The sequence below is a fragment of the Cheilinus undulatus genome, linkage group 19 (genome assembly GCF_018320785.1).
Source record: "Cheilinus undulatus linkage group 19, ASM1832078v1, whole genome shotgun sequence".
Classification (NCBI taxonomy): Eukaryota; Metazoa; Chordata; class Actinopteri; order Labriformes; family Labridae; genus Cheilinus; species Cheilinus undulatus.
In genome coordinates this window covers 14,111,887-14,130,168 of record NC_054883.1, presented here as the reverse complement: position 1 = coordinate 14,130,168, position 18,282 = coordinate 14,111,887, and the positions used below count along the sequence as shown (strand labels likewise).

Sequence of the window (18,282 nt, the reverse complement as noted above, 5' to 3'; positions counted from 1 at the left end):
AATCCAATTGAAATGCCATGGCATGACCTTAAACAAAGACTCATTGCTAGCTAGCTAATACTGAATGCTACCCTCTACCATCAGTGCATAAATGTGGAGGAAATTGAGTGACAGGGTGTGAATGGGTAGGTGTGGTCAGTAGATCAATAGAAAAAGGGGTACACAAACTCAAGTCCATCTACCACTTAGTCAGTATTAAATCATCTAAGATTAATTCTCACTATTTTTTTTTTTTTTACCAAACAGATTTGTGATGATTAAACATTGAGGACACTATCTTTAAAACATTTTAAAATAGTTTCACTGCAATGGCAGTCATGTAGACTTTTTAAACAAAGTCAATTAAGCCTTCAGGAATGAGTCAAATGCCTGCTAATGGATAAAGTCTAATATGTTCCTTTAGTCTAAAAGAGGGACATTGGAACTGTTTCTTAAGTTCAATCCACCAAAACAAAGGTTTTGAGGTTAATTCTATTAAAAGAAATGCATATGCAATTATAGGCAAAGATTGGTTCTTCTGCTTTGACAGATTCTTTAATGGCTACTTGGCTGTGTTTGTGTTGGAGCAGATTATGAACTCAACGCCGGGCAGACTGGAGTAGAGACTGTGTGACATGCTGGTGATGCACTGCTGATAGTGGCCAGCAGGCATAGAGAGCTCACTGTGACAACACCAGTAAGCTTCTGAAAACACACTTGTAAGTCCTGAGTGAAACACAGGCACTTTGAAAAATGCACACACCTAAAGCTCTGCTCTATCTGGTCTTTTTTTGAGCTATAAAAAGTCAAATGTTGCACATGAGCCTCAAACGCCTCAAATTAATCAAGCGAACAACCTTCTCTCCTCCTGTGCTGGCCCTAAGGTGGTCAAAGCAGTGCCTGCAACCTTGAAGGCCGATCCTAATCACTGCAGTTACAGCAGGGAAAAACAGGGGGTAAATTAGCGTTAATTAGCAACTTTCCTACAGGGGGAAGCAAAAGGAGGGAAAGGAGAGAGGCGGAGAGAGGCAGACACAGAGGTGATGAGGAGAGAGACTGGGTTCTTGCCTGAGGACCTCAGCGATACTTCTCCTCTCTCTTGTCTTGCGATATATGAGCACTCATTTTCTCTGCCCCCTGACTTGCTTCTTGCCTCAGTATATTCACAAATTAATGACACTGTAAGCAGAACATTAGCCAGGCAATGAAAGATGTCAAACAATAGAGCAGGGAGGGTTCACACTGAGCTTATAGCTAGGATAAAACATTATCTATGTGGTGATACTGGATTGAATGGAGATGTTATTCCAGACTTATTTTTACAAAGCCACTAAGAAAGCCTTGAGTCAGCATTTTGTTACCTGTATATGGGAAATAGCTAACCTGGCACACCAGATGGATTTGTTTCACACACCCATCTGGAAAACCACTCATAGACAGCATTTTAGAAAGGGCAGAGCCTTTGAACAAAAAACTTGGAGGTTGATTGAATGAACGTTCTGTCCGTCACATCTTTACGGGCCAATCAGATAAACAAAAACCACAAACAAAAAAAAAAAAATACAAGTGGTTAACAAACTCTGCAGTATGAAGTCACTGAGGTCCAATCAAGGCCTGCTTCTCTTTTTTTTGAAAGAGTGTTTATGACTGTGAAACACCACACAGTGGTTGGCTTGCTGTGACTCACATGTGTCATTGAGACCAGAAGTGCCCGAGGATTGGACTGTGACAATGCCATGCATACACACAGCCTGATTATGCTGAAACACTCATCTCTCTTCTCTGAGCTCACTTTTCCCTATTTCACATCAAAGACATACACTGGCCTGTGCTTACGGTCGCTGTTCTAATGGTGGGATACCGAGCATAAGACTGAATGGAGTTCCAGTTAAACATGGTTCTAAGGTTGTTTAAGAAAACACAGCATGCCTGACTTCATATGAAACAATTTTGCTAACAGATTATATTTGTGTAATTAAATAAGTAATGGTACCGTAAATAATTTAGTGCAAATAAGGTGAGGCATTTTACCACAGGGATTTAAGCCACAGTTTGTAGATTATTTAGTGCACATGTGCATATGAGATGAGCTTTCTTACAGAATTGTAAAGCTGAAATTTTACATTAAGCAGGGCTAAGGTACCTGTCAAATCAAAGCTCTACTTTCTGGCACTCTGTGACTGTTAGATGGTCATCAGAGCAACATCAGAGTAAGGCAAATGCAAACTTAAAAATGGAAGTGGATGAATGGTCATCAGAGTGACTCTGTGACTGTTTAGTGGCCATCAGAATAACATAAGAGGAAGGCAAAATGCAGACCTTACAATGGAACTGGGTGAGGGGAAAATTGGATAAGAAGAAATGGTACATTGGGTATTTTGCCTGGATTTATCATTTACACTGTGTATGTAAGTGCTGCTACATGCCTTTGCATCAAGCTATGAGTCACTTCTGGATGGCTGCACATTCAACATGTGTTTGCATGCAGAAGATGCGTTTGAGTGGACAAGAAATGATTAAAACACTATTAAAGGACAGCATATGTAAAAAGGTGAGGAAGGGTCAGATTATTAGAACAATTACAGCCTCAGTTCCAAATTAGCATTGTCACTGTTGACAGAATATAATTCCCATTTAACGCTCCGTTTAGCTCTAAAATGCCAGCACTGGTTTACTGGATGAGCTTTGGCTTGGAAAAACACTGGACATCACATGGTACCATGTGTGACTCTGTGTTCAGCATGTGTGTAAAACTCTACTGACAGCATCATTTGATAAAAGCTGACAGCTCATTTATGAAGCACATTTTTAGCTAAATGATTGTCTCGCTTCTACTTCCTCAGTCAGTCTATACTGGTAATTGGATTTCCCTAACTGGCAACATAGTGAAGAGTGGGAGTAAACTAGCTAATGAAGGACTGACTGACAGTGTGTGTTTGATTGTGTGTGTGCCTCTAAGTGTGTGATCTCCAAACAATAACTTGAGACTGAGCAGAAAAAAGGGTATTATTAGAGTGTGTACTTGCAGGCACACATTGTGATTGTAATTGTATTAATTTATTTAATCATTTATTTACTTTAGGGCAGTGGAGGATAATATCAAAGATCTGACCAATTTCCAATCACCATCTGCTTTAGTAACATCAGATATACAATAACCTTGCAAATCAGATGGATATGCCAAATTCAAAATCTGTCATCACTCTGTTCCATCTTGCACAGCTCCAGTGTGACACGTTTGTGCCATTTCTGAGAACAGACAGGACCAAAGCTTCATTTGGGGGGACAAGGCGGTAGCAGGTGGAGTTAAACTGCATTGCAACCATTGAGAAGCATCCCCACAGCATGATGCTGCCACCACTGTGCTCCACAGTGGGAATGGTGTGTTTGTGGTGATATTCAGTGTTTGCCATCTTGTCTGATGGTCAAAAGCTCCAATTTTGTCTCACCAGACCAAAGAACTTTCTTCCACTTGACCATGGAGTCACCCACATGCCTTTTGGCAAAATCTTTAGGGGGTTGTAATCTGAGTTTCCTTCAACACTGACTTCTGTTTGACACTCTTCAATAAAGCTTGAACAAGAACCCAGCCAACAGTTGTTGTCTGCAGAGTCTCTCCCATCTCAGCTGCTGAAGCTTGGAACTCCTTCAGAGTAGTCATAGGTGTCATGGTGGCCTCTCTCACTACTCACCTTCTTGCACGCTCACTCAGTTTGTGAGGACGGCCTGATCTAGGCAGATTTACACATGCGCCATATTCCTTCATTTCTTGATGATGGATTTAACTGAACTCCGGGGGATGTTCAGTGCCTTGGAAACTTTGTTGAATCCACCCCATGACTTTTCAATAACATTTTCTCTGAGTTGCTCACTGTGTTCTTTTCTCTTTGTGGTGTAATGGCAGCCATGGATACTGATTAACCAGATACTAGACCTTCCAGACACAGGTTTCTTTATACTACAATCACTGAGACACCTTAACTGCACTCAGTTGATCCCCATTATACTAATTATGCGATGACTAGCACCAATCAGCTGGATCTCTGTTCAGTTAGGTCTATCACTTTAAAGTCTATAATTTGTGTGAGGGGAGTAATTATGTGTGTGCAAGCGCTGTGAGATATACCGAGCATTCACAAACACTGATGTGTTTTTTTTTTATTTCTTCAACGATATTAGATGAAATACCAAACTTTGACAGACTGAGCAAAACAAAAAACAAAAAACAAATCACAGCTCCACAGTTTCTCTCTCTCTAAAACCCTCCACTAAACCCGACTACAACACTAGTCAAACAGACCTAATCCATGGAAAATCTTACAAATCTTAACCACCGCTGCAACCAGCCTTGCTAAATAACGCAGAAAATCCTCCTCGGCCTCAGTCAAGAACATAACAGCCAAAGAAAGAGAGTCCAAAGAAATCAAATGCAAATAAATGTAATCAAAGATAGTATATTCTGAATGAGCAGAGCCAGGATACAGCTCATTCACATGGTCTGTATAAGTTCTACCATCTGGAGTTGGAGTCAAGATAAAGAAAGATGAAGAAAACAGCTCAAATATATAGATGAAAAATCCCAAAACCCTCAGCACATTTTTTTTCTCATCCAAAATAGTAGATTAATACCTGTCTAAACATTTTGACTTAAAGTAGAATGTGTAGTGTGACTGGATTTAGCATCCAATCGGATGATTGGAAGAGAGGTTTTTGTTAGATTTAATTTCCAACAAATCCGGACTGTGTGACAGAAGGAACATCCTGCCTGTGTCAGTGTTGGTTTAAAAGTCAGTGTTGAATAAAGATGCCATCCTCAGCTCTTACCTGGAGTGTTGAGTAATCTGGACATGCGACAGCTGTAGGCGATTTGCTGCTCGCAGCTTTCTGCACTGTCAGTGATGGCTGTCATCTGAAAACAAGCACACAGGGATGTATTCTCATTCTACCTTATTCAGCCAGACAGCTCAATCTGGTACCAACATATTATTAAGCAATGAAATGAAGAAACATGTCCTGTAATGCTCTTTTGATTTAATTTGCTAATAATAAAACATGTAATCCATTCAAGTCGGTGCTGATTCAAATATCAGGAAATTCTGCTACTCAGCATTTTTGAACATGTAAGAGAAGTCATTTATAATTCTCCTAATTCTCATCATGATGGAGGTGTTTGCTGAAATGCTTGAAGCGCATGCCCCTTCAACTGGATATTTTCCAGAGACAAATTTAAAGCAAATGTTATGGGAGATCTCCCAAAATGCCTTGCAAATTATGGGCAAAATGGCTGCTCAAATGTTGAAATGTTAGTAGTTCGTTGGTAGATAAGATTTGGAAATCACAGAAACCATCTTTTAACTTAATTTGAAGTTGTTTCAATGCATTATGGTCCTTTTATTTCAAACAAGAACTCTAAATAAACTGCTAGCATTGTTGTGTCCAAGAGACTTCCCCACCTCCTCTTGTTACTCTGTTCTGAGGGGAAGAAAGGTACTGGCAGATGAGGGGTAGGTGTAGCGGTCAGTAAAAGTTAGAGATAGGTCAGAACTAAAGTGTAAGAGAGAGTAGGTTTAGGGTTTTCTTTCACACAGAAACATTCAAAGTAACAGATAACGACTCTATAGTATCTAACAGTAGCCAGTGATACACAGTTTATATTATTATAATGTTTAGTTTCACAGGAAAGGACATACAACCCTGAAGTAAACACCTACTAAAAAAATACAATATTGCCTTACATTGTATTTCACATTGAGAATGACATAAATGCCCTTTATATTGAAGGTTTGATACCCTATCTGCCTTTAATGTGTATTTAATGATCTTTATTGCGTACAGCATGCATGATAAGATGCACATGACCCTGAATGCCTCACAGAGTATCAGTGAAGGTGTGTTACCTGGTCCATGGAGGCACTGTAGTTCACCTGTAGGATGGTCCGTCTCTCTCTACTGGAGCCAGTCACTGTGGTCTGAGGGGGCAGGTTGTTGATCACTGTTGTCCACACTTTTTCCTCTACACACACACATTAACATTTAGGTGTTTCAAACCTTTTTACAACGCCTATGCAGACATTCCACACACATAAATACATCTATAGTGCCTATAAAAAGTAATCAACCCTATAAAGGTGAATGGAGCCCCATGTTAGGAAAGTGTACAGGTGATCAAGGAGACATTTGGATATGATGAGGATCAGATCAGATGGGAATAGTGGTAACTGAGCTGGACGGGTGAAAACAGCCAGGACTGCTCACCCAGGTAGGTTCTCTCTCTCTCTCTCTCTCTCATTCTTTGGCAGGCACTAATACAAACACCATAAAATCAGCTCAACTCACCATCTTATTTGCCTCTATGACTACACGCACCGGCCACTTTATTAGATACACCTTTTCAAATTGCTGGTTGACAGAAATAGCTTATCAGCCAATCACATGGCTGCAACGCAATGTATTTAGGCACAGATGTGGTCAAGACAACTTGCTGAAGTTCAAACCAAGCATAAGAGTGGGGAAGGAAGAGGATTGAAGTGACTTTGAACATGTTTGGACATGGTTGTTGGAGCCAGACAGGTTGGTCTGAGTATCTCAGAAACTGCTGATCTGATTTTCACACACGACCATCTCTAGGGTTTACAGAAAATGGCCTGAAAAAGGGAAAATATCCAGAGAGCAGCAGTTGCGTTGATGAAAATGTCTCATTGATGTCAGACTGGCTCAAGATGATAGAAAGACAACAGTAACTCAAATAACCTTTCATTACAACCAAGGTATGCAGAATACCATCTCTGAACGCACAACACGAGGAACCTTGAAGCAGATGGATTACAGCAGATGAAGACCAGGCCAGGAAACTGAGGCTTCAATTCAGTAGCAGATTGGAAAAACATTGCCTGGTCTGATGAATCTCAATTTCTCCTGTGATATTCAGATGGTAGAATCAGAATTTGAGCTAAACACCATTAAAGTATGGATCCTGCCTTGTATCAAGGCTGCTGGTGGTGTAATGGTGTGGGGGAGATTTTTGAGTATTGTTGCTGACCCTGTCCATCTCTTTATGACCACAGTGTACCATCTTCTGATGTCTACTTCCAGCAGGATAATGTTCCATGTCACAGAGCTCAGGTCATCTCAAACTGTTTTACTGAGCATGACGATGAGTTCACTATACTCCAGTGGCCTCCACAGTCACCAGATCTCAGTCCATTAGAACATCTTTGGGATGTGGTGGATTTGAAGATTCACATAATGGATGTGCAGCTGACAAATCTGCAGCATTTGTGTGATGCTATCATGTCAATGTGGACCAAAATCTCTGAGGAATGTTTCCAACATCTGTTTGAAATTATGCCATGACGAATGAAGGCAGTATAGACATAAGGGGGTGTGACCTGGTACTAGCAGGGTGTACCTACAAAGTGGCCAATGGGTGTAAACACTTTGATTTAGACTGAGTGAGGTTTCATGATTTTTCTTTTAACTAATGGTGTGATTATGTTCACAATATAAATATGTGATGCTAACTAATGACATCTTATGACATCACACTGCCCTACAGAATAAAACATGGTGGCCTCCTTTATTTCAGATTTTCTCAAAATGTGGAAATTTAGTTTTTCTGCTCAATATGCGTATCAGAGATTCAAATATCTCTCCATTAAGATGAATGTGTCATATCCTTTTAAATACAAAAACACACAGACATGGAAATCCTGCGGTTTAGCTACTAATACAGCTAGGTCCTTTCTCTGTAATCTTTTAGTAACAGCTGGGAGAGTTCTGGCTTTACTTGACACTTCAGTGCTGTTCTAGCATGAGCCAGTCATCACTCAGACATCACCTCATTCACACTGTCACTCAGGGAACATGTCTGTGCTGGTGTGGCTGACTTAAATGCCAGTTGCTGTGACCGTGCTATCATTTAAACTTCAGGTACAGCAGGTACCTGTAGTCCAGACAGAGGGGGGCTGGAGGAGGTCACTGAAGCTGGACAGAGTGGTACATAAACAAATAAACTCACACTTTTATGCACACATAGAAGGTGGAAGCCATTCCTGCCTATCCAAACACACCTATCATGTTGCAGCTGACTTTAAAGGGGCTGAGGGGTCCGCTGCCATCAGGGTCGATCCAGAAGGTGCCAGAAGACCTCCCCATGTGCTTATACGCCTCACAGGATGGCTCGTAGATCGCTGAGAGGGAGAAATATGGGTAAGTCAGGAGGTAGCATGTGACTGTTCCTCTCCATGTCTCTTCGTGTCTGCATTCCACATCCACAACCTAAAGTATGTTTTATGTCACGGGCCAAACATTTATTAAATTATATCACTCCATGATGGACCTAAACTAGCACATCAGTGTCAAACCTCCAGTCTCCTTTCAGCGCCTGTCAAGAAGTGCAGTCCTGCAAACACACAACATTTTGATGTTGTGTTTGTGTTGATCGACAGCAGGCAGAAACACGAGGAGAACCTGCAAGACTAGTGTGAGGAGGGAAACTTTCCTGATGAACGCTGCTTTAAAAGATAAAAGAAAATCCACCATTTTCTCTCCTTAGCTTCTTAAGTTTTAGCCTTTCTCCCCTGACTTCTTGATTATCGGTCTTTCTCTCTTTCACATCCTGCTGCTTGTCCTGGAGTTTACTGATGCAGTCGCTTGCTGATAGGATGTGCTCTTTTCAAAGAAACAGCTGCTGTGAGGAACTGACCCTGCTGAACCGTCTCACACTGATCTTCGCAGAAATAAACAGAGCTGTTAAGGTGCTTCTTCAGTCCAAGGCTATTATAGAGTGGAGGTAATGAACAGAACTTTCCAGAACAAAACAGAATCCAGGCCAAGGCCAATGGAGAAATGTTGCACTTGTGGGGATGTGATTGAGCGCAAGTAGCATAAAGAATATTTTTCTGCCAGTTTACCTTCAGAATTAAAGCCAGAACATTTCATACAGGTAAAAAACATATATTTAAACTATTTCTGCTTGAACAAAGTATTTCCCAGTTGCCCTATATATTAAGCATTTTCCTTCATGTTAGTTATATGCCATATTTTATTTTATTTTATTTTATTTTTCAACTCACATTAAACTGCTGAAATATTTCTTTGTAATTGTCTCTTTAAGGAGAACAATAATTGGAGCACGTCTGTGGAGAGATGACATTCTCACATTTGTAATCTTGAGCCTGTCCTCTCCCTCTGACTCTGTTCTCTTTGTGTGCTTTGTGTTGGGGTGCATTAGGCTGAGTTTCCTCTTCTCAGACCAAAACAAAACACACAGCACAGTGAGAGAAACAACTGCTCTGTGAACACTTCAAAAGTTCATCTGTCCCTCTGCTGAGGGTTTAAGGAGAGAAAAGCTTAATCGTACAAAAGAGAACAGAGGAAGGCAAAACACACAACAAACAGAATGAAGTGGTGTTAAAGGCCAGAAAAACACCAACTGCATACACACTTAAAGACTCACATGTGTGGCAGGTGGCTCCGGTGTAGCCTGTTCCATCACAGGTACAGGTGAAACTATCCCACGTTTGATTACAGCGACCGCCATGCTCACAGTGATTAGGCATACACCTTGACAGAGAGGGAGAGACAGAGAAAGAGAGAGAGAGGAAAACATTTATAACACAGGTAATTGATCCTCATGCATGTTATGGATAGGTAATATGATTGAAGTCTGGTTGTGTTTAGCATACTATGGTACATCCATGCAACATCTGACAGCTTGACATGTGTTGTATTAGAGATATACTAACAGATCGTCTAACTGGGCAAGGATTTAATCTTTAAGGCAGGAATTAATGGTCATATGGTTCAAGGGAGCTGATTAGGAAATCTGACCTTCCATCCATCCATCCATCCATCCATCCATGTATCGATGCATCCATCCATGTATCGATGCATCCATCCATCCATCCATGTACCGATGCATGCATCCATCCATCCATCCATCCACCAATGCATTAATGCATCCACCAATCCATCCATCCATCCATCCATCCATGTACTGATGCATGCATCCATCCATCCATCCATCCATCCACCAATGCATTGATGCATCCACCAATCCATCCATCCATCCATCCATCATCCTCCATCCATGTACCGATGCATGCATCCATCCATCCATCCATCCATCCACCAATGCATTAATGCATCCACCAATCCATCCATCCATCCATCCATCCATCCATCCATCCATCCATGTACCGATGCATGCATCCACCCATCCATCCATCCATCCACCCATCCATCCACACTATATGGACAAAAGCATTCAGCTGCTCTATTACACCAGCAGGGACTGTCATGACATTATTTTTCTAATTCATGGACATGCATATGGAGTTTAATGTGTCTGAGTCAAACCCATTAATAATGAACAGTTGGGGCTGAGTACTTTTCCAACATGGTGTATCAATCTAGATATATATTTATTTAGAAAAGTCTATGTGATGGAGTTCATATCCAAAACCATGATGTTGTAACCTTGCAAAAGACATGGATACTCCCGTTTCTGTGTTTCTCACTGGCAAATCCATCTTGCAAAGCTCCCACCTGAACTGTTTGGGCCAGGTTAGAGAGTGATAGGACCAATCAGTATAGAGGGGCAGTACTTTGGGGCACAGCAGAGTCGTGACATAAGCAAACAGCAACAACAGGCCGGTGCCGTTATGGCAGAAGACATTAGCGTGGATGTTGCTAAAGCACCAGTTTTATCAGAACCTGACGACATTTCTTCATTAAAAGAAGAACAAAGAACAGCAGTGAGTTGGTTTCGTTTCAACAACATCAAAAGTCACGTACTGACATCTACAGTCACCACGGTTCACGTTATTCCCTGGTAGCTGCACATGCACAAATCGGTTACAACTACGTCACATGTTTTGTTCCTCTGATTGGCCCATAAAGATGTGACAGACAGAACGTTCATCCAATCACACTCCAAGTTTTTTTTCAAAGGCTCTGCCCCTCATGTGTTGCATAGGCTGGTATGATAAGGCAGACTGTTCAGTGGGGCTATGTTGTCACAGTCACTGTGTCAATTTCTGTTGTGTAAACTGACCTGAATGGGTAAAATTTCTGTTGGAGTTCAAATAAATAAAAATCAATAGCTATAAAAAAATGTGGCTTAATTTGTAAATTTGAATTTTTTCCTTTCATATCTTGATTATCTTACATTTTATTACAAAACAAACTAAAAATGAGTAGCACTTTAATTCATATTTAATTATATTAAATTCAGTTCTCTATGGAGTTTAATTCTCGGATGGATGTGTGAAACACATACATCTGATGTGTCAGGTTATCAATGAAGGTTTTAGACCAGAAAAAGGAGAAATTCTATTGTCTGCCCAGAATCCAAGTTTTAAAACTGACCCAAACATAAAGGTAGACCAGAATACAGAACTATGCACACAGTTAAAGCATCACTGTCTTCACAGTGAAAGATTAATTGCACATCAAGCCATGAGCACGTGGCAGATCTGTGGTTTGATGTACTCACAGGCCTGCTGGTGAGGAGTCCCTGGGTACTGTATCGTTTACACACAACACAAAACTCACAGACATGAACTCATGCACAAGTGATGTGATTAAAATATCAGTGTGGGTATGTTTGAATGAATCAAAGTGATGTTAAGAGGAAGCCGGCTCGAGAAAAACAAACAGTGACTCAGAGGAGCTGCAGGGGCTCCTTTTAAATGTTGATTTCTTCTGCTGGCATGAAAGGCGTTAAGATGCACAGAGATGTTTCATCTCTAAGGGGGGGACACAGAAATCACTGTTTTCATACCTAAACTAAGAAACTGATGAACAGCTTTTTCATATCAACCCCATACTCGTCTCACCTTTTTTATTTGATTGCTTGATTTGACTCTATCTATGGTTTAACTCTCTTCTATATATCTGACCTTTATACCCCACCACAACCTCTCATATCCTCTGAGCAGCCCTCCTGGTGGTCCCCGTGGTCCAGCAAAAACTCTAAGGTGACCATAGGACATTCTGGCTGAAGACCACTCATCTCTGAAGGTCACTCATAGACCATCCATCCGAGACACCATATATGTCAGGGGAAAAAACATGCTTAAACCTTCAAAATAAAATTGGATTAAACTGGGGCACAGGTGGCCCACTGGTTAAAGGCCCCATGTACGCGGACAGCGCGGGTTCGAATCCGGCATGAGGCCCTTCACCGCATGTCTCTCCCCCGCTCTTGTCCCTGTTTCCAACGCTATCCACTGTCCTCATCTATCAAATAAAGGCACAAAAATGCTCAAAATAACAAATCTTTGAAAACTTGGATTAAACTTCTATTTTGGGTAAAGGTAAGGATTAAGGAGAGGGTGAGGATACGTTACAAGTCAAAAACCTGACCTGAGAAATCTCATTAGAAAACATTTAATAAAGCCGAGTAAACAGTTCGCTTACAAAAAAGTAGGCTACTCCATGAAAATACTCTAACACAGCAAACGTAGCTAACATAGCTCTGTTAGCTGAATAGGCTACATAGATAAAAGAGCTATAGGCCTATAGCCAACAAAGCTAATGTAGCTAAAGCTAAGCAAAGCAGCTATGTACCTATGTTTTCTAAATAGCTAAGTTAACTCTAGCTACATTTAATGAAGCTCAAGTTGCTAAAGCTAACTTAGCTACAGATAATGGTGCTATGTAGCTCCATTATCTATAGCTAAGTTAGCTTTAGTGGGTACAGTAGCTAATGTAGCTATGTTGTTATCAAAGCTGATTTAGCTAAAGCTTACTTCACCAAGCAGCTATGTATCTATGTTTTCTACATAGCAAAGTAAACTTTAGCTACATTTAATGAAGTTCAAGTTGCTAAAACTAACTTAACTACAAATAATGGTGCTATGTAGCTCCATTATCTATGGCTAAGTTAGCTTTAGTGGGCACAGTAGCTAATGTAGCTATGTTATTATCATAGCTAATGCAGCTAAAGCTAAGCTCACAAAGCAGCTATGTAAACTATGTAGCTCTGTTAAAACAAACTCATCAGCTTTAGTTACGTGTACTAAAGCTTACATTGCTAAAGCTAATTTAGCGTGGTTAGCGTACGTGAAAATTAAAGCACGTCCTTTCCTGGCTGATAAAGTCTGTAAAAGTGGCCGTCACTCTACAGCCACATTTGGTCCTACAATAAACCCATTTTTTTTTCACTGTTAGTGAATTTCTGCTACTTTTTAACCTCTTTTCACTACTTCACTCCCCATATTGCACCATTTTGCCACTTTTCACCTCTTTTTGCTACTTTTTATCAATTTTCACCATTTCGCCACCTTTTCTTAACCCATATTTGCTGCTTTATCTTTTTTTGCTTCTTTCAATCCATTTTACCAAAAGTTTGCCTTAATTTTGCAGGTATTTCAATATTTTTTCTTAAAGATATTACAGTTCCTACTACTTTATTTCCTGGCATCCTTATTTGTGCAAATCATTGCTTAGCTATTGAAGGCTGACATTACTTTCCAAATGCTTTAGTCACTGTGTGCACCTGCATAATACAATACAATACAATACAATAACTTTATTTATCCCCAAAGGGAAATTCATTTGTCTGGTTTCTCATCTGTTTATGGTAATGGCATGGTAATGGCAATGGTATGGCATAGGTAACATTCAAAATGTAAAGGTAATTTGGCTTTAAGAAACCAAAAAATTATTTTTAAAAGGCCATAGTATACTATAGCATAAATACATGTATTAATTTTTTGTTGCTTAAGAGTGGTTTTTATTCCAGGTTAAATATTATGGTTATGACTGCTTAACTTTACATGGACCATGACCTTTCTGACCTCCATGGGCCCCAGAAAGCTCTCCCCTTTATCCCCCCTTATGGGCGGCCTTGCCTCACATCAGCATTCAAAGGCAGGAGCAATGAGAGCACGTGGTCAGTTAATGTCCAAAAATCAATTAGTGACAGCTGGTTCCTCTGAGCAGAGATTCTGATGAAGTCAAATGTTATGGACAAACCTGGCATGAAATTCCTAATCACTGCTGAGTCCACCTCGTGACTGAAACCCACTTCACTCGTATTTACCACAGGTCAAGTCTGAATCCCTGAAAATTCATCCAATCTACATTTTTTTTATAGGTAGTGCACACATGCATTTGCAAATGCAGCGTATGACAACAATGATGACTCCACAAGGTGAACCCATCTAATGTGCCCGTGCCATTGAAATGTTGTAATGAATGCTGCCAGTGGGCCAGCACTGGTGCACGGTGTATAGGATCTTTGGCTGTGTTATTTTTGCCAGTGACAAAGAAAAATGCCTGTCTCATTTTTCTTTATGTATGATTATTATCATACTGTGTTTTCAGATGGTAAACCTTCCTGAGTTTAATAAAAGAATGCACTGTTACAAATATGCCTTTACAGTGTAAATACATGAACTATATCCATTCATCAGTGTGACAAGCAGACAGAAAACAGCCACACACACACCCCCACACACACTACTGTGCTGTAATAATACAGCAGGCAAAGCCCTAAGTCATACATTATTTACATCATTACAAAGGCTCTACTTTAAACCAACTCCAACAACTTCTCATTTAAAACCATTTGATGTATGTCACATTGTCTCAGCTCTGCATTATGACTCAGTGTTTGTTTTAAATGAACTAATCAGTCTTACCTGTCTATGATTGCACACATGTCAAGGCTAATGTTCTCAAAAGCTCCCACAGTTCCTTTCTCTACTGCGTGCAAATCAGCTGGTTGATCATCCACTAGAATGGCTTGCATGCAGCCCTGGAAGGGACGTAGAGATGGTGGGAATGGTGTCTGGAGGAAATACCCTGTCGAAAGAAAAGAAGAATACAAGATTTTACATTATATTACTTTCATGAGCCACCCTTTTTTCCAGTCAACAAATTATATATATCCATTTTGAATGACTGAGATGGTATATATATATATATATATATCTATAAATCTATATATCTATATATCTATAGATATATAGATATAGATATATAGATATATATATATATATGTGTGTGTGTGTGTATATATATATATATAATTTTAAACATCTCTTCTAATAAATATCTTTGTCAAAATGCCAACAAGATGAGAATAATTGGTTTAAATGAAAAATTATAATATAATAATAATAATTATTATTTTTTCTTGTAGCACACAATCATTACAAAGCTAGATATGAGCATGAAGCTGGTCAGAGCAGATTAGCAACTGCCAAGACACATGGGGCATCAAAGTTGGAAACACCCTGATGATGCAACAGTGGCAACAGTTTGGGGAAGGCCCTTTTCTATTCCAGTATGTCTGTGGCCCAGAACACACAGAAGGACTAATACGACATGGTTTGATGAAGAACTTGAGTGGCCCACACAAAGCACTGACCTCAACCCCATCCAGCACATTTGGGATGAACTGGGACAGAGATTGTGAGTCAGGCCTTCTGGTCCAACATCAGTGCCTGACCTCATAGATGCTCTACAGAATGAATGGGCACAAATGCCAACAAAAGCATTCCAAAATCCCTCTGGCTGTTAGCCTCAAGGCCAATGCAACAAAAAGGCTTATTTTAGTGGGCATATGTACAGTTCATGCATATACACGTGAGTTTATGTGGCTGAATGATGTAAGCAAGTACAGCAAAGAAAAAACACTCTTTTTGCCCCTTCAATTGTATGAACATGTGCATGCTTGTGCACATTGGATTCATTCCCTTCTTCAAATCTTCAGATTCTCATTTCCTGTCCCTCAAGTTTCTCCTGTCATCCCTGCCATCTGCCGTTCCTCCTGTCACACCTGTCTGCTGTCTTTCCAGAGAGGAGAGGGAGACAGACAGAGAAAGAGAAATTGGAAAGGAACAGGGAAGATGGGGAAGGAGCAGAATACAACAGCAGTTGTGTCCTGTGGATTACATCTGAATGCAAAAGAATCTCATATGTGAAGACAGCTTGGCAGAGCAAACGGAGCAATACATGGAACGATGGACGGATGGATCAAGAACTCACAGGGTGTTTGGTCCTCTGTCTGAACTACCAACCAGGTGCAAACCCACAATACCCTGCTTGTTTCTTAACACTTAGAATTTTTGGTGAAATATTTGTTTACTTGTGCTTTTACTTAACAAATCTTAGAAAGACATAACCTTTAAAAAACAGCCACACAAATAAGTAATCTATCACCCTAGATCTGCAATCTAATATCATTGGCCGGTGCCTTAATCTCGAGATACGCAACACTTGTCTCCACATCCCAGCACATTATCATGAAAGAAAAACAAACAAACAAAAATACCAGTTTTATATATAATTTAACAAAAGACATAAATGCTTCTATCAAAATGCAGATTTTTACAAAATCCAAATGATCTACAAGGTATTTTCCTTACCAGCGAAGGCTATGTTGAAATGCAAGAGACTTAATGAGCATGCCTTTCAGACACCACTGCCCTCAGGTCAAGGACAGCATGTACCCGCCGCTGTGGGAGTTCACATTAACAAGAATTTGTGCACTAATAAAATACACAAAGCTAGTGCACAAACACGCTGCTCTTTGATAAATGTGGGCGTCAAAGTCTCATTTCTTATTCATCACAAGCTTTAAGTTGCAGCAGAGGAGATGGCAGTATGTAGAGGCCTGCTGAAAGCATGCTATATAACAATTATCATAAATCCACCTATACAGTGTGTTCTGAAAGTATTCAGATGCCCCTCACTGTTTTCAGTTTTGTCATGTTGCAGCCTGATGCTACAGATGAAAACATACATTTTAAAATATTTATTTTATTTTTTAATTTATCAAAAATTTAAAACTCAAATATCACATTGACATACGAAGTTGGGTATTTGCCAAAAACACTGTAAATGTAGCTCAGGTTCCTTCGATATCTCTTGATCTTTGCTGAGATGTTTCTACACCTTTAATGGAGTCCACCTATGCTAAATTAAACTGATTGGACATGATTGTAAAGGCACACAGAGCAAATTCAGGTCACTGGAATAAACTCTGTGTGAGTTCAAATCAACTCAATCGGAGTGTACCTGTACATGTAAGACCATCAAATACACTCTAGAGCTGATTTAAAGTAACTCTTTTCTGGGAGCTGTGTGAGGGAATTCAGCCTGATCACTCAGAGTAAGAGTCAATCGTGCTATACCAGGTGTGTGTGAGCTGATTGGCCATGATGAGGGCCAGGTGTGGCAAGCTGATAGAGACACCTGGGGTGCGTTTGAAAAGTCCAAAAAATTACGCCCTAAGTCCTTTCCTATTCACTTTTCCTTAACCCCGACGAGAAACGTCACAGGGTTAAGGAAAGGTGGGAGTAAGAGGATAGGAAAGGAGAACTGTGGTGAGTAAGGAATCTGACCGCACTTTCCCTAGGCGGATGTTACGGATGTGAGGTGTTTTTTGTGTAAAAACTACAATTTAATGTTGATGGACTACAAAATTCGCAACTTCCACTCGGTGCGTTCTCTGTGTTGTTATGTGCTGTGAACGCTAAAACATCAGAGATATGAGCTCATTAAGATTTTTATATCCTAAAGTCTCTTCAGGAAGAGGAACTGTGAACATCTAGAACAGCAGAAACCTTTCTCTTAATCTGAACTTTCTAAGTCAATACAACAAGATGAATAATGTTCAAGTCCTTTTCTTTCATAACGATATTAAATAATTCTGCTTTATTCCCTACCTAATCATTTTTTTCGTTAATTCTCTCATCTCTGTTATATTTATTACAGAGTCTACTCTGGTTTCATCTTCCTTTCAGCTCGTTCTGTGAAAAGCTCTATAAACTGCATCTTCCCTGCATAATTATGATGATAAATATAATAATCACAATATAGCAACATGCCAACTTTATTGCTTTAGTTGGTTGTGATTTACAAACTTAAAAAATTTACTTTAATATTTCAAAATAGCAAGACAAATACAGTTTGAAATATTGACTGATCGGTTAACTATTTAAATAAAATGGAAATGAGAAGAAATGAAATCGTGATCATAAGTTGAATGACAAAGTTTTCATGTCTGTAATATTTCTCTGTACATCCCTACTGCCTTCTGTTTATCACATGTAATATATGTTTGACTGAATTTTATGGTTTAAATCGGGGTTAGTAAAGTTATTCTAGTTATTCAAGTTATTCACTTGTTTTTATGAGCAGTCAACAGGTGCATCATTTTAAATGAATTTTACGCAAAGCATTGTGGGTCGTCTTTTCATCTCTCCTTTGGTAAAGGATGGTCCAGTGTTTCCTAGGCTAAAGGAGATAATAAAGGAAATAATGAAGCTCCTTTCCTTACCATTT

At 39.8% G+C, this 18,282-nt stretch overlaps 1 protein-coding gene across 1 annotated transcript in view; it reads right to left on the bottom strand.

Annotated features, from left to right (window-relative positions):
- The window catches only part of LOC121527275 (contactin-associated protein-like 2), a 230,438-nt gene that overhangs the window by 84,381 nt on the left and 127,775 nt on the right, over positions 1-18,282 (bottom strand). The window contains exons 11-15 of the mRNA XM_041814171.1: positions 14,631-14,793; positions 9,437-9,543; positions 8,049-8,168; positions 5,877-5,992; positions 4,804-4,888 (exon numbers count right to left, since the gene is read on the bottom strand). Of these exons, the coding sequence (XP_041670105.1) occupies positions 4,804-4,888; positions 5,877-5,992; positions 8,049-8,168; positions 9,437-9,543; positions 14,631-14,793 (591 nt within the window). The remainder of the gene's footprint in view (positions 1-4,803; positions 4,889-5,876; positions 5,993-8,048; positions 8,169-9,436; positions 9,544-14,630; positions 14,794-18,282) is intronic.